General features: G+C 38.5%; 2 protein-coding genes across 2 annotated transcripts; one reads left to right on the top strand and one right to left on the bottom strand.

Moving 5' to 3' along the window:
• The first annotated feature begins 375 nt into the window (after window positions 1–375).
• On the top strand, window positions 376–1,322 carry LOC127121281 (glutathione S-transferase 3). The gene is made up of 2 exons (XM_051051844.1): window positions 376–710; window positions 798–1,322. The coding sequence occupies exons 1-2, from the start codon at window positions 393–395 to the stop codon at window positions 1,143–1,145; spliced, it is 666 nt and encodes a 221-aa protein (XP_050907801.1). The 5' UTR covers window positions 376–392; the 3' UTR covers window positions 1,146–1,322.
• A 616-nt stretch (window positions 1,323–1,938) lies between these two features.
• Window positions 1,939–3,331, bottom strand: LOC127121373 (probable glutathione S-transferase). The gene is made up of 2 exons (XM_051051899.1): window positions 2,937–3,331; window positions 1,939–2,632 (listed from the first exon to the last, which is right to left on the bottom strand). The coding sequence occupies exons 1-2, from the start codon at window positions 3,249–3,251 to the stop codon at window positions 2,288–2,290; spliced, it is 660 nt and encodes a 219-aa protein (XP_050907856.1). The 5' UTR covers window positions 3,252–3,331; the 3' UTR covers window positions 1,939–2,287.
• Between the last annotated feature and the right edge of the window lie 11,343 nt (window positions 3,332–14,674).

The raw sequence follows: 14,674 nt of genomic DNA, 5'->3' as shown, positions 1-14,674 counted from the left end.
ATTAAGAATTTAGTAGTGATTAATTTTATTTATTGTTAGTTAGACATTTATTATTAATTTTTTTAAATTTAAATGTATTTCTGTACAAACCAAAGTGTAGTGAATCATAACCAAAAAAAATGGACTCGGTTTTGTGAATCGACGTTCAAAGAGAACATTTAATAACTTTCTACATCCTTTAAATGTTGTCACAATATTGTAATTTGTTGCTTCTATTCTATCTTTGACTAAGGGTTGGTACTTGTTATTTTGCATTGGGACAAATAAATTTGGTCAAATGCAATTGATGTATTTATTTAATACAGTTGATGAAAAAAATAAAGCACAAACATTATAAATAACCACCTCTACTCTCTAGGTAGTTAATTAAGGAATATTTGTGTTGTAGAATAATGGCAAACGATGAGGTGGTTCTGTTGGATAAATGGGCTAGCATGTATGGGATGAGAGTTAGAATTGCATTAGCTGAAAAAGGTATTAAGTATGAATCCAAAGAAGAAGATTTCAATAATAAGAGTGATTTGCTTCTTCAATCCAACCCTATTCATAAGAAGATTCCAGTTCTTATCCATAATGGTAAATTCATTTCTGAATCTGGAATTATTGTCCAGTACATTGATGAGGTTTGGAATCATGAAACTCCATTCTTGCCCAAAGACCCTTATGAGAGAGCTCAAGCTAGATTCTGGGTTGATTACATTGACAAAAAGGTAACATTTTTTCTTTGTTAAAATTCTCTATATATGTTTTCAATAAAAAATATACTCATTATTATTATTTATCTTGAATGAATATAGGTTTTTGATACTTGGATGAAAGTGTGGCTTTCAAAAGGGGAAGAATATGAAGAAGCAAAGAAGGAGTTGATCTCTATCTTTAAGACACTAGAGGAGACATTAGGTGACAAGACATTTTATGGTGGTGACACTTTTGGGTATCTTGATATTGGTTTGGTCCCTTTTTATAGTTGGTTTTATACTTTTGAGACATATGGTAACTTCAAATTTGAAGTGGAGACTCCTAAACTTGTGGCTTGGGGAAAGAGATGCGTTGAGAAAGAAAGTGTTTCAAAATCACTTCCTGATGAGAACAAGATATATGAGTATGTTGTGGCTGGGAAGAAAGCACTTGGCTATGATGATTAGAGATTTTGGTGAATCAAATTAATAATGTTTGCATGTTAAGTATGATATTCTTGTAATAAGGTCTTGTGTTTGGTAGTGTTTTAGTTACTCTATTATGGTTTGCTAGACAATTCATGAGTGTGTCCACATTATAACAACATTTAGAACTGAGAAGAAATGGATGTTGTTGTGGTTGTTTGATGTTGCACGATCAATAAATTATCATGCTATTTTGCATATAAATGTTTTCATTTATTTTATCATTCCTTACTCCTCTCATGTTTTTGATGATTATAAGATGTACAAGAACAATCTTTTTTCTAAGTTCTAACATTTTTTCCATGTGTATAAAGCTATTGCAAATATTCTAAGTTATCTATCTTCTAGAAAAAGCGTGAAGGATTAGGTTTATCTAATGATCGTTTAGATTCAAGATGAATGTGTTCATCTCTTTTTGTTTGTGTATGTTTTCACATTAGTCATATTTATTTGAGTTGATATTTATCTTAAACTTCTAGAAAAAACATTTTTAACTCAAAAATAATTCAACTTTTTTTTTCTCATCTTCAATTAACATCAGAAGTCTAATATCTTATTTAAGAATTTAATGACTTGGCCAGAAATTTAACAAAATCACCTCATCTGCCATTGCTGAGATACAAGACTTGAACAAAAGAAAATTGAAGTTGGATGCAGAGAAGTGAGTGGCTAAGGTGTATGGTTGGTGTTGTCAATTATATAGGAAAATGTATGATTCTACTATGCATACTACTATGCATACTGTTTCCTTTGAGACTAACACTCACAACAACAGTTACTAAAAAGTAAATGATTTCACATTACACCATGCATAACAATGCATAAACATTCAATTCAAAAAACAAACAGATCAAAGATCAATCACAACTCACAAGTTTTTCCAGATCTTACCTACTAAAACCACAAAGTAAGGCACCTCAAAGTGCCTTTTTATTACATAACTATTCTAACAGAAAGGTTTAAACAACTGAAATCATTCCGTGCATGTTCTGATTCGTGGTAAGAATGACACAGTCACAATAAGCCACTGCAATTTTGGTAGAAGCTACATCTGAAACTTCAACAAAATCAAGACAGCTTCATGATTTTGCCAAACTCACCGTTTATTAAAACGTAATACCCAATTACTCAATGCCTATCTTCTCCCTGATCTCCACAATGAACTGATAGACCTTATCCTGATCAGGAATAGACTTAGAAACACTCTCAATCTTGATACATCTCTTAGCCCAACCAATGAACTTGGGACACTCCTTCTCTATATTGAGGTTACCAAAAGTCTCATAGCCTTTAAACCAAGTGTAGAATGGAATAAGTGCAACATCCACAAAACCAAGTTTGTCTCCTCCAAAATAACTCTTGTCTCCCAACTCTTGCTCCAACACTTTGAGGGCTTCTATGAATTCCTTCTTTGCAGCTTCTAGCTCTTCTCCTTTTTTAGTCCAAAGGTTCCTTCCAATTTCATAGATCTATTTCACAATGAAAGTGTAAAATATAAATAAACTGTTTTTATAACTTGTCCACAATGAGTTAGGAAAACAGATTTATAAAAACAGAATAATAATGTCATAAATAGTTATTCTAAGATTTTCCAGAAGTGGCTATGTTCCAACCAGACACTGTGACACACCCTTTATACTAGAAATGGAAAAGAATAAAACTTTCATCAAATAGGGGGAAAAGGGTCTAAAAAAGCACAATGATGAAGAAGTTATAAGCAACAAAGAAGACATACAAGAATCATAGAAAAGGGGGTAAATTTAACTTATATACCTTCTTGTCACCAAAATCAGCCCAGAATCTAGCTTGTGATCTCTGATAAGGATCAGAAGGCAACAAAGGAGATTTATCATTCCAAACTTCATCAATATACTGAACTGCAATGAGAGATTCACAAACGGGTTTGCCATTATGAATGAGAACAGGGATTTTCTTGTGAATAGGGTTCATCTGTAACAGCAAAGGGCTTTTGTTCCTCAAGTCTTCATCTTTGTACTCATAGTTAATACCCTTTTCGGCAAGGGCTATTCTGAGCCTCATCCCGAACGGACTTGGCCAGTAATCTAGAAGAATCACTTCATCAGCCATGGCTGCAGTTAGAGCGGATAACAAAAAAGGAAGCAGAAATGAGTGGCTGTGATAAAAAAAAACCAAGGCTTACAACTCTATTTATAGAATGAAAATGAACCTAGAACTCTTTATTTATGTTATTTTAATTGAAAATAAATAAATATTAATTGAAATATGTGTTATTTTGATTTTTTTTAAATAATCATATTTTTTAATTTAAATATTAAAATAATCAATTTTTTAAAATAATTATCAAAAGAATCACTTTTTTAACTGATGTGTCAGTTGAACTGACACATCCAATAACCATTCAAAGTAGGCGTCATTGGAGCTGGCACATGCTCTCAATGGCATTGCACTTAGGCGACATGGTAGTTGGCGCATGCATGTGTGGTTTAGTGTGCGCGTCCATACCTTTGACGCGTGCACGTGTTTGTTTGTGCCATGTGTGTGGCGCCCGGGGCATTGGCGCATGCATTCATGGTTTCATCTATAAATAACATGTGCATCTCCCATATTTTTTCAGACAACTTCTTACCCTCCAACCCCATTTTCTTTCATTCTACTTCAATCTCCTTCAATTTTTTGTTCTTTAACCATGTCTGAATACATTCACAAGAGAAATGTCGATTTAATCTTTTCAGTAGTGCAGCCTCCGATAAAGATTCGACTTTGGAATATATAATCGTTTGAACGTCTTCATCGGACGTTGAACCGTTGGTTAGATGGAGAAATTGCAGATGGTGAAAGGATTAAAAGAATTTAATGGCTTGAGTCCACGTTCAACCAAAATGGAGAAGTGCGTGTATGTGTGGATATTAAGACTAACAGAGACGTTCACATGATGATGTATAATATGTTCAAAATTGTTTTGATGGTTGTAATCGCTTAGTTATAGTAATGGTATTTTATTTGTTGTAGTCTATTGTGTTATTGTTTATGTGTTGCTTGTGTGTTGAATGTGTTGTATTTGTTTGTGATGGTATTTCCTCACAAAGTTATCATATGAAACAAATATTGTTTTTAATATAAAGCAAAAGAGGTATAATTAAAATTATCTTGTTGTGTTTGTTCCAACAATGGGACAATAAGTATGATTGTGATCGGGCTGGCTGTAACACCCTTCTAAATACCCCAAATTATTATACTTAAAATAACAATATTTTCATCAGAGTAATTATGCCCCGAAGGGTGTCACACAAACATTTCACCACATTCATCAGATTATCCTGTCATGCTCATTCATTTAATTAAAATAAGATTCTTTGCATAATTCGCAGCGGAATAAATTCAACATCAATGTAAAACATGTAACACGATACATGTAAATCATTCAACAACCAATATCAACTTAGTTAAAACATCCCCTCCCGATGTTACATCTATCAGAGCATGACCCATAAGAAACTACTCTAGACTCCAAGCATTAGCTTCTAATCAACTCACTTCTCGTTACCTGAAAAATAGGCGTAAGGGTGAGTTCCTCAATCAATATAATAAGCATTATAGAACAACATGTAATGCCAAGTAATTAACACATTAATTCACCCTAATTAGACTACGCATTCAGCAACAGTAATATCCATTCAAACATCATACTCAACAGTACAATTCTCCATCATATTCAATCATTAACAACACAACACACAACACGCATATGATACTGGAATACATCCAATCATATCATATGCCACACATTCATTATGCAATGAGACTCTATGCATGCGGTACCGACTATTTGTGAACATATAGTTCAACCTCACCGTCCAAATCCAGGCACGGCTACCAAGCTCACTAGTCCCACTCATTTGAGACATAGTGACTCACTCACTAATTCCTCACCATGGGAATTAGCTACCACCCCAAATGGGCCATGAAATGCACGCTAATCACCTAGCATGCAAACAATCAACAACAGTCCAATAATGACTAACTCACTAATTCCTCACCATGGGAATTAGCTACCACCCCAAATGGGCCACAATGTGCAAGCTAATCACCTAGCAAATGCAACATCAACAACAATTCAAGAATAGACACATGCCCACACTCTAAGCAACAAAACAGTCTATTCACAATGCCTACATAACTGATACATTCACAGCATCATGCATAGCATCACACATCATTAACACATTTTATCACAACAGCATATCATGTCATGCCACAAAATCAAAACACAGTATTAGCACCCTCTACTAATACCTATACTACTCAAAACAACGGGAAATGATCCCGGCTACATCATACATCAGCTAAGTCACACCACTCAGTCTAAACAGTCAAAAACTGCACAACAACAACACAGAAAATCTCCATTCTGCCCATACGCGTATTGCCCATGCCATACGCGTATTGCCCACACCTGACCAAAGTCCATACGCGTAACGCCCATGCCCATACGCGTATGCTACGCGTATCACATTCCCATACGCGTACCACCAGAGACCAGAACACGTTCAAACCCTCATCTCTTTCACTCATACGCGTATGACATACACCATACGCGTACCACATCCAGGGATATGCGTATCACACGCGTATGGCGCGTACCAGCGCCAAAACTCCCACTTCCAAGCCATTCCATACGCGTATTGCCTAGTGCCATACGCGTACCAGCCCATCTCATACGCGTATTGCCTAGTGCCATACGCGTATGACCAGAGACCACAATTCCAGGTCTGTCATGGTTTCTCTGCTACGAATTCTCAGATCTACACTTCCACAATCCAATTTTTCATACACTTTCGTTCGTTTTATCAATTACAACTCAGATACATTCAACTTCTCAAATCGTTAACCTTACTACATCTAATTCCTACGAATTTCATCGATTATCATTCAATTTCGTTCATCCCAACATTTCACAGATTTTCAGCATACATCAATCCAATCAGAGGTAAAACAATGATTATTACTACCCAGTACATATTATCATATAATACCCTTTAACCGATGATAAACCCCCCTTACCTGAGTTAATCCGGCAGCTTCCGAGCTCTAAGCTTCTCCTTCCTTCAACCTTCGTTCTCTGGCTTTTTGCCCTTTCTGCCTCTTTCCCCTTTTCACGTGAAATTCACCTTTTTACCAAAAATGGGATTTTTCTAAATTCCAACTTATATATATTCCAATAAATAATTATCCTAATAATTATTATTCCAAAATAATAATAAAATAAAAATAATCCAAATATCCAATTATTCAATTAAATTAATAAATAAAATATTAATTTAAATCAAATAATTAGCTTAGTTTAATTGGGGTGTTACAACTCTCCCCCACTGAAAGAGTTTTCGTCCTCGAAAACATACCTCAAGCGAACAACTCCGGATAGGACTCCTTCATCTTACTCTCCAGTTCCCAAGTCACACTGCCACCTGCTGGTCCTCCCCAAGCTACCTTCACCAAGGCAATCTCTTTACCCCGTAACTGCTTCAACTCTCGATCCTCGATCCTCATAGGTGATGTTTCAACAGTCAGGTTATCTCTCACCTGTACATCATCTACTTGGACTACATGCGACGGATCATGAATGTACCTCCTCAACTGAGACACATGAAAAACATCATGCAAATTCGCAAGCGACGGCGGTAAAGCGATACGATAGGCTACCTCTCCTATCCTCTCCAAAATCTGATAAGGACCAATAAATCGAGGTGTCAACTTCTTCGACTTCAAAGCTCGACCAACACCCGTTATCGGAGTAACACGAAGAAACACATGGTCTCCCTCTTGAAACTCAAGTGACTTCCTTCTCTTGTCATGATAACTTTTCTGACGACTCTGAGCAATCCTCATCTTCTCCTGAATCATCTTAATCTTTTCGGTAGTTTGTTGAACAATCTCCGGTCCAACCACAGCACTCTCACCGGACTCATACCAACACAAAGGTGTCCGACATCTCCTACCATACAAAGCTTCAAACGGTGCCATACCAATACTCGAATGAAAACTATTGTTGTAGGTAAACTCAATCAAAGGTAAATAACAATCCCAAGCACCTCCCTTTTCCAAAACACAAGCCCTCAAAAGGTCCTCCAGTGACTGAATCGTCCTCTCAGTCTGACCATCAGTCTGCGGATGATATGCAGAACTCAATCTCAGCTTAGTTCCCAAAGCCCTCTGCAAACCTTCCCAAAATTTCGATGTAAATCTAGGATCTCTGTCCGAAACAATACTCGACGGAATACCATGCAAACTTACAATCTTCTCAATATATAACTCAGCTAATCTCTCCAACGGATAATCCATTCTAATCGGAATGAAATGAGCCGACTTCGTCAATCTATCAACAATCACCCAAATAGCCTCAAAATTCTTACTTGTCCTCGGCAAACCAGAAACAAAATCCATACTGATACTATCCCACTTCCACTCTGGAATAGCCAACGGTTGCATTAGCCCAGACGGCTTCTGATGCTCAATCTTCGACTTCTGACAAGTCAAACAGGAATACACAAAACTTGCAATTTCTTTCTTCATTCCCGGCCACCAAAATAACTTCTTCAGATCATGATACATCTTCGTAGCTCCAGGATGAATACTCAAGCCACTACGATGTCCTTCTTCCAGAATACTCTTCTTAAGCTCAGTAACATCCGGAATACACACCCGATCACCAAATCTCAAAACACCATTCTCATCAACTCTGAATTCACCACCTTGGCCTTGATTCACTAAAGTCAACTTATCGACCAAACGCATATCGGATTTCTGACCCTCTCTGATCTCATCCAAAATACCACTCGTTAACTTCAGCATTCCCAATTTAACACTATTGTGAGTACTCTCACATACCAAACTCAAGTCTCTAAACTGCTCAATTAAATCCAATTCTCTAACCATTAACATAGACATATGCAATGATTTCCGACTCAATGCATCAGCCACTACATTTGCTTTACCCGGATGGTAATTCAAACCAAAATCATAATCCTTCAGAAATTCTAACCATCTCCTCTGTCTCATATTCAGTTCTTTTTGATCAAACAAATACCTCAAACTTTTATGATCACTGAAAACCTCAAATCTTGATCCGTACAAATAATGTCTCCATAACTTAAGAACAAATACCACAGCTGCCAACTCTAAATCATGTGTCGGATAGTTCCTCTCATGAACCCTTAGTTGTCTCGAAGCATAAGCTATAACCTGCTTATTCTGCATCAACACACCACCCAAACCCAACAATGAAGCATCACAGTAAACCTCAAACAGTTCCGACGGACTCGGTAATATCAGGATAGGAGCAGTAGTCAACCTTCTCTTCAACTCTTGGAAGCCTTCTTCACATTTCGAATCCCAAACAAACGCTTGCCCCTTTCTAGTCAACATCGTCAACGGTAACGCCAACTTAGAAAATCCCTCAATGAACTTCCTATAATAACCAGCCAAACCAAGGAAACTTCGAATCTCAGTAACAGACTTCGGAGCTTCCCACTTAGATACCGCTTCTATCTTAGAAGGATCAACAGCAACACCACCTCTTGAAATCACATGACCAAGAAAACTCACCTCTTCTAACCAAAATTCACACTTAGAGAGTTTAGCAAATAACTTCCTTTCTCGTAGGACTTCCAAAACCACTCTCAAATGCTCAGCATGCTCTTCTTCAGATTTAGAATACACCAAAATGTCATCAATAAACACCACAACAAACTGGTCTAGATACGGATGGAAAATCCTATTCATATACTCCATGAATACTCCAGGCGCATTAGTCACACCAAAAGGCATCACAGAATACTCATAATGTCCATACCTTGTTCTGAAAGCAGTCTTCTGAATATCCTCAGTTTTCACACGTATCTGATGATACCCAGATCTCAAATCTATTTTGCTGAACACACTCGCACCAACTAACTGATCCATCAAATCATCAATCCTCGGCAAAGGATACCTATTCTTGATCGTCACTTTATTCAGTTGCCTGTAGTCCACACACAACCTCATAGTACCTTCTTTCTTCTTAACCAACAACACTGGTGCACCCCACGGTGACACACTCGGACGAATAAATTTCTTATCCAACAAATCTTCCAACTGACTCTTCAATTCAGCTAACTCAACAGCAGACATACGGTACGGAGCCATCGATATCGGTCTAGTACCAGGTACCAAATCAATCGAGAACTCAACTTCACGCTCTGGTGGCAATTCATTCACCTCTTCCGGAAACACATCAGGAAAATCACACACCACTGCTAGATCACCAATCACCAGTTTATCTTTAGCCTCCAAAGTCGCTAACAGCATAAACAACTCTGCCCCATCTGCCACTTCCTCATTCACCTGCCTTGCAGATAGAAACAAACTCTCTCCTTCCTCAATCTCAGGAAATATTACAGTCTTATCAAAACAGTTGATAGAAACCCGGTTAAACACCAACCAGTTCATACCCAGAATAACATCAATCTGCACTAACGGAAGACACACAAGGTCTATCCCAAAGTCTCTACCAAAAATACTCAAAGGACAACTCAAACAAACCGAAGTAGTAGTCACTGAACCCTTCGCAGGAGTATCAATCACCATACCTCCAAGCATCTCAGATATCTCTAACTTAAGTTTCACAGCACAATCCAAAGATATAAAAGAATGAGTCGCACCTGTGTCAATAATAGCCACAAGAGGAAAGCCATTAATATAACACGTACCTCGGATCAAACGGTCATCTGCAAAAGTCTCAGAACCTGATAAAGCAAAAACCTTGCCTCCTGACTGATTCTCTTTCTTCGGCTTAGGACACTGTGGACTGATATGACCCAACTCTCCACAGTTGAAACAAGTCACAGTCTTCAACCGGCAGTCTGCAGCCAAATGACCACCCTTGCCACACTTAAAACATTTCTTCTCATTACTGGTACACTCATGGATACGATGTCCAGCCTGACCACATCTGTAACACTTAGCAGGAGCACTAGAATCTCCCCCACTAGGCCTCTTCATCCCACTCTGCCTCTGAAAACCTTTGCCCGCTGCATACAGTTTTCCACGATCAACCTGATTCTTACCCTTCCTATCAACCCTCTGCTGATAGCTCTCTGCTCTGGCTTTGGAATCCTGTTCAAAAATCCTGCAACAGTCAACCAAATCAGAAAACACTCTAATCCTTTGATATCCAATAGCCTGCTTGATCTCGGGACGCAACCCGTTCTCAAACTTCACACACTTTGAAAATTCCCCAGCAGCCTCAGCATAGGGAGTATAATACTTCGACAGTTCTGTGAACTTAGCAGCATACTCCGTAACGGACCTGTTACCCTGCTTCAATTCCAAGAACTCTATCTCCTTCTTCCCTCTGACATCCTCGGGAAAATACTTCCTCAGAAATCTCTCTCTGAACACAGCCCAAGAAATCTCAGCATCTCCAGCAGTTTCCAACTCAGTGCGGGTAGCAACCCACCAATCATCAGCTTCCTCTGACAGCATATGTGTACCGAACCTGACCTTCTGGTTATCAGCACACTCAGTTACTCTGAAGATCCTCTCAATCTCCTTCAACCACTTCTGAGCACCATCTGGATCGTATGCTCCCTTGAACATTGGAGGATTGTTCTTCTGGAACTCACTCAACTGACGAGCAGCTCCCATTCCCATAACATTCGGATTTCCTCCAAGTACTCCAGCTAGCATACCCAGAGCCTCAGCAATTGCAGCATCATCTCTACCTCTTCCAGCCATCTCTATTCTGAAAACCCAAACAACTAAAACAATGAGTACTGATAGGGTTACACAACACCTATACCGTACAGGGGAAACAGAATAATTACGACTCGACTCGACCGACGATGCTCTGATACCACTAATGTAACACCCTTCTAAATACCCCAAATTATTATACTTAAAATAACAATATTTTCATCAGAGTAATTATGCCCCGAAGGGTGTCACACAAACATTTCACCACATTCATCAGATTATCCTGTCATGCTCATTCATTTAATTAAAATAAGATTCTTTGCATAATTCGCAGCGGAATAAATTCAACATCAATGTAAAACATGTAACACGATACATGTAAATCATTCAACAACCAATATCAACTTAGTTAAAACATCCCCTCCCGATGTTACATCTATCAGAGCATGACCCATAAGAAACTACTCTAGACTCCAAGCATTAGCTTCTAATCAACTCACTTCTCGTTACCTGAAAAATAGGCGTAAGGGTGAGTTCCTCAATCAATATAATAAGCATTATAGAACAACATGTAATGCCAAGTAATTAACACATTAATTCACCCTAATTAGACTACGCATTCAGCAACAGTAATATCCATTCAAACATCATACTCAACAGTACAATTCTCCATCATATTCAATCATTAACAACACAACACACAACACGCATATGATACTGGAATACATCCAATCATATCATATGCCACACATTCATTATGCAATGAGACTCTATGCATGCGGTACCGACTATTTGTGAACATATAGTTCAACCTCACCGTCCAAATCCAGGCACGGCTACCAAGCTCACTAGTCCCACTCATTTGAGACATAGTGACTCACTCACTAATTCCTCACCATGGGAATTAGCTACCACCCCAAATGGGCCATGAAATGCACGCTAATCACCTAGCATGCAAACAATCAACAACAGTCCAATAATGACTAACTCACTAATTCCTCACCATGGGAATTAGCTACCACCCCAAATGGGCCACAATGTGCAAGCTAATCACCTAGCAAATGCAACATCAACAACAATTCAAGAATAGACACATGCCCACACTCTAAGCAACAAAACAGTCTATTCACAATGCCTACATAACTGATACATTCACAGCATCATGCATAGCATCACACATCATTAACACATTTTATCACAACAGCATATCATGTCATGCCACAAAATCAAAACACAGTATTAGCACCCTCTACTAATACCTATACTACTCAAACAACGGGAAATGATCCCGGCTACATCATACATCAGCTAAGTCACACCACTCAGTCTAAACAGTCAAAAACTGCACAACAACAACACAGAAAATCTCCATTCTGCCCATACGCGTATTGCCCATGCCATACGCGTATTGCCCACACCTGACCAAAGTCCATACGCGTAACGCCCATGCCCATACGCGTATGCTACGCGTATCACATTCCCATACGCGTACCACCAGAGACCAGAACACGTTCAAACCCTCATCTCTTTCACTCATACGCGTATGACATACACCATACGCGTACCACATCCAGGGATATGCGTATCACACGCGTATGGCGCGTACCAGCGCCAAAACTCCCACTTCCAAGCCATTCCATACGCGTATTGCCTAGTGCCATACGCGTACCAGCCCATCTCATACGCGTATTGCCTAGTGCCATACGCGTATGACCAGAGACCACAATTCCAGGTCTGTCATGGTTTCTCTGCTACGAATTCTCAGATCTACACTTCCACAATCCAATTTTTCATACACTTTCGTTCGTTTTATCAATTACAACTCAGATACATTCAACTTCTCAAATCGTTAACCTTACTACATCTAATTCCTACGAATTTCATCGATTATCATTCAATTTCGTTCATCCCAACATTTCACAGATTTTCAGCATACATCAATCCAATCAGAGGTAAAACAATGATTATTACTACCCAGTACATATTATCATATAATACCCTTTAACCGATGATAAACCCCCCTTACCTGAGTTAATCCGGCAGCTTCCGAGCTCTAAGCTTCTCCTTCCTTCAACCTTCGTTCTCTGGCTTTTTGCCCTTTCTGCCTCTTTTCCCCTTTTCACGTGAAATTCACCTTTTTACCAAAAATGGGATTTTTCTAAATTCCAACTTATATATTATTCCAATAAATAATTATCCTAATAATTATTATTCCAAAATAATAATAAAATAAAAATAATCCAAATATCCAATTATTCAATTAAATTAATAAATAAAATATTAATTTAAATCAAATAATTAGCTTAGTTTAATTGGGGTGTTACACTGGCGACATGAACTACATAATCGAACCATTTTGTTCGGCGTATCCATTTCTATTCGAATACGGGTGCTGTTAAGGCTGCCCTTTTTTCTTTCTTCGCATTACTTCATTGTGCCAGAGAATGTCCCCTTGATATTCAGCCCAGTAATCCTCTTTTGCAACCACTGAAAAGCTAATTTTGTAAACATTGGATATGTTTATGACTTTGTAAACGTCGGATAGTAAGTAGGATGAATCCCTTCGAACCTTTGAACATGCTGTAATGACATGGGAGCAATGCATATGAAAGGCTTGGAACTTTCCGCAGTCGCACCAACCTCTATCTAGTTCCACTTTATATTGTCCCATCGGCATGCCTTCATTGTGATCCATGGACTCAGTAACATTGTACCAACCTTTAGTACAATCAAACACCCTGACCACGTATGTGTTAGCTTTGGTGGCTTCGTGTCTAATGAATTTCATTGAAGCATCACTAAAAAACTACCCATATTGTAATGCTGAACTCCATTTGGAACGTCTAGTCTCAAACAGTGCCCCTAGCCTGAAATATGTTGCTTGCAGTAAAGCGTTTATAGGTAGGTTTCAGATGCCTTTGAAGATCGAGTTCAGTGATTCCACAAGATTTGTCGTCATGTGGCCCCAATGTTGACCATTATCGTATGCCCTAGTCCATTTCTCCAGGAATACTATCGATATATCGTACTGCATCTGCGTTAGACAATCTGATGTCTTCACGGTAGTGTTTGAAAGAAGGTCCTGTTAATGCATAACCTGCATTGACAACCTTCTTTCGCAATGTTTTATCTTTGATCTCTCGCATAAAATTTTGAGCGATGTGTCTAATGCAGTAGACATGCGTAGTCAGAGGATCCTGCCAGCCATTATCAATGTTTTTGTAGGTCACTCACTATTGAAGGGTGTCGGTCAGAGATCAAACATAAGTTAGGTTGAGGAGAAATGTGCAATCGGGGATTTTTTAAGGAAAAAACCCCATCCCTCGACAGTCTCCCCTTCAACTAGGGCAAAGGCGATTGGAAAATGTTATTGTTGTCATCTTGTGTCACTACGGCGTAGTCAGAAGAGGCAGAAGCTTCCCATAACGAGCTTTGAAACCCAAGGGATCTAATACATAAGATGTCAGATTCCTTAACTCTTTCAGATCGGGTTGTCTGAAGCTGTACTTCTTTGTATGCCTTTTTGGTCTTTCCATATCTGAAAATTTTGCAAATAAACCCCATAAGTTCCTTGAAAATTTTCTTTTTATCTGATGATATGGATGCGGATGAATGCATGAATGCATGAATGCAACAATCACACTCAAGGATCAAGCAAAGCACACCAGACAAAGGTCATGGGAAAGCTCATAGCATCCTTAATATCAATCATCCATTTTGGTGGATTATGGTTTTCACCTTATCGACACCCAAGTTCCATTGATATTAACGATACATGAACCGGCTCAATCATCCTTCAT

This window comes from Lathyrus oleraceus, chromosome 1, assembly GCF_024323335.1.
Source record: "Lathyrus oleraceus cultivar Zhongwan6 chromosome 1, CAAS_Psat_ZW6_1.0, whole genome shotgun sequence".
Taxonomy (NCBI): Eukaryota; Viridiplantae; Streptophyta; class Magnoliopsida; order Fabales; family Fabaceae; genus Lathyrus; species Lathyrus oleraceus.
The sequence above is the reverse complement of the archived record's forward strand: the minus strand, read 5'-3'. Positions and strand labels throughout refer to the sequence as shown.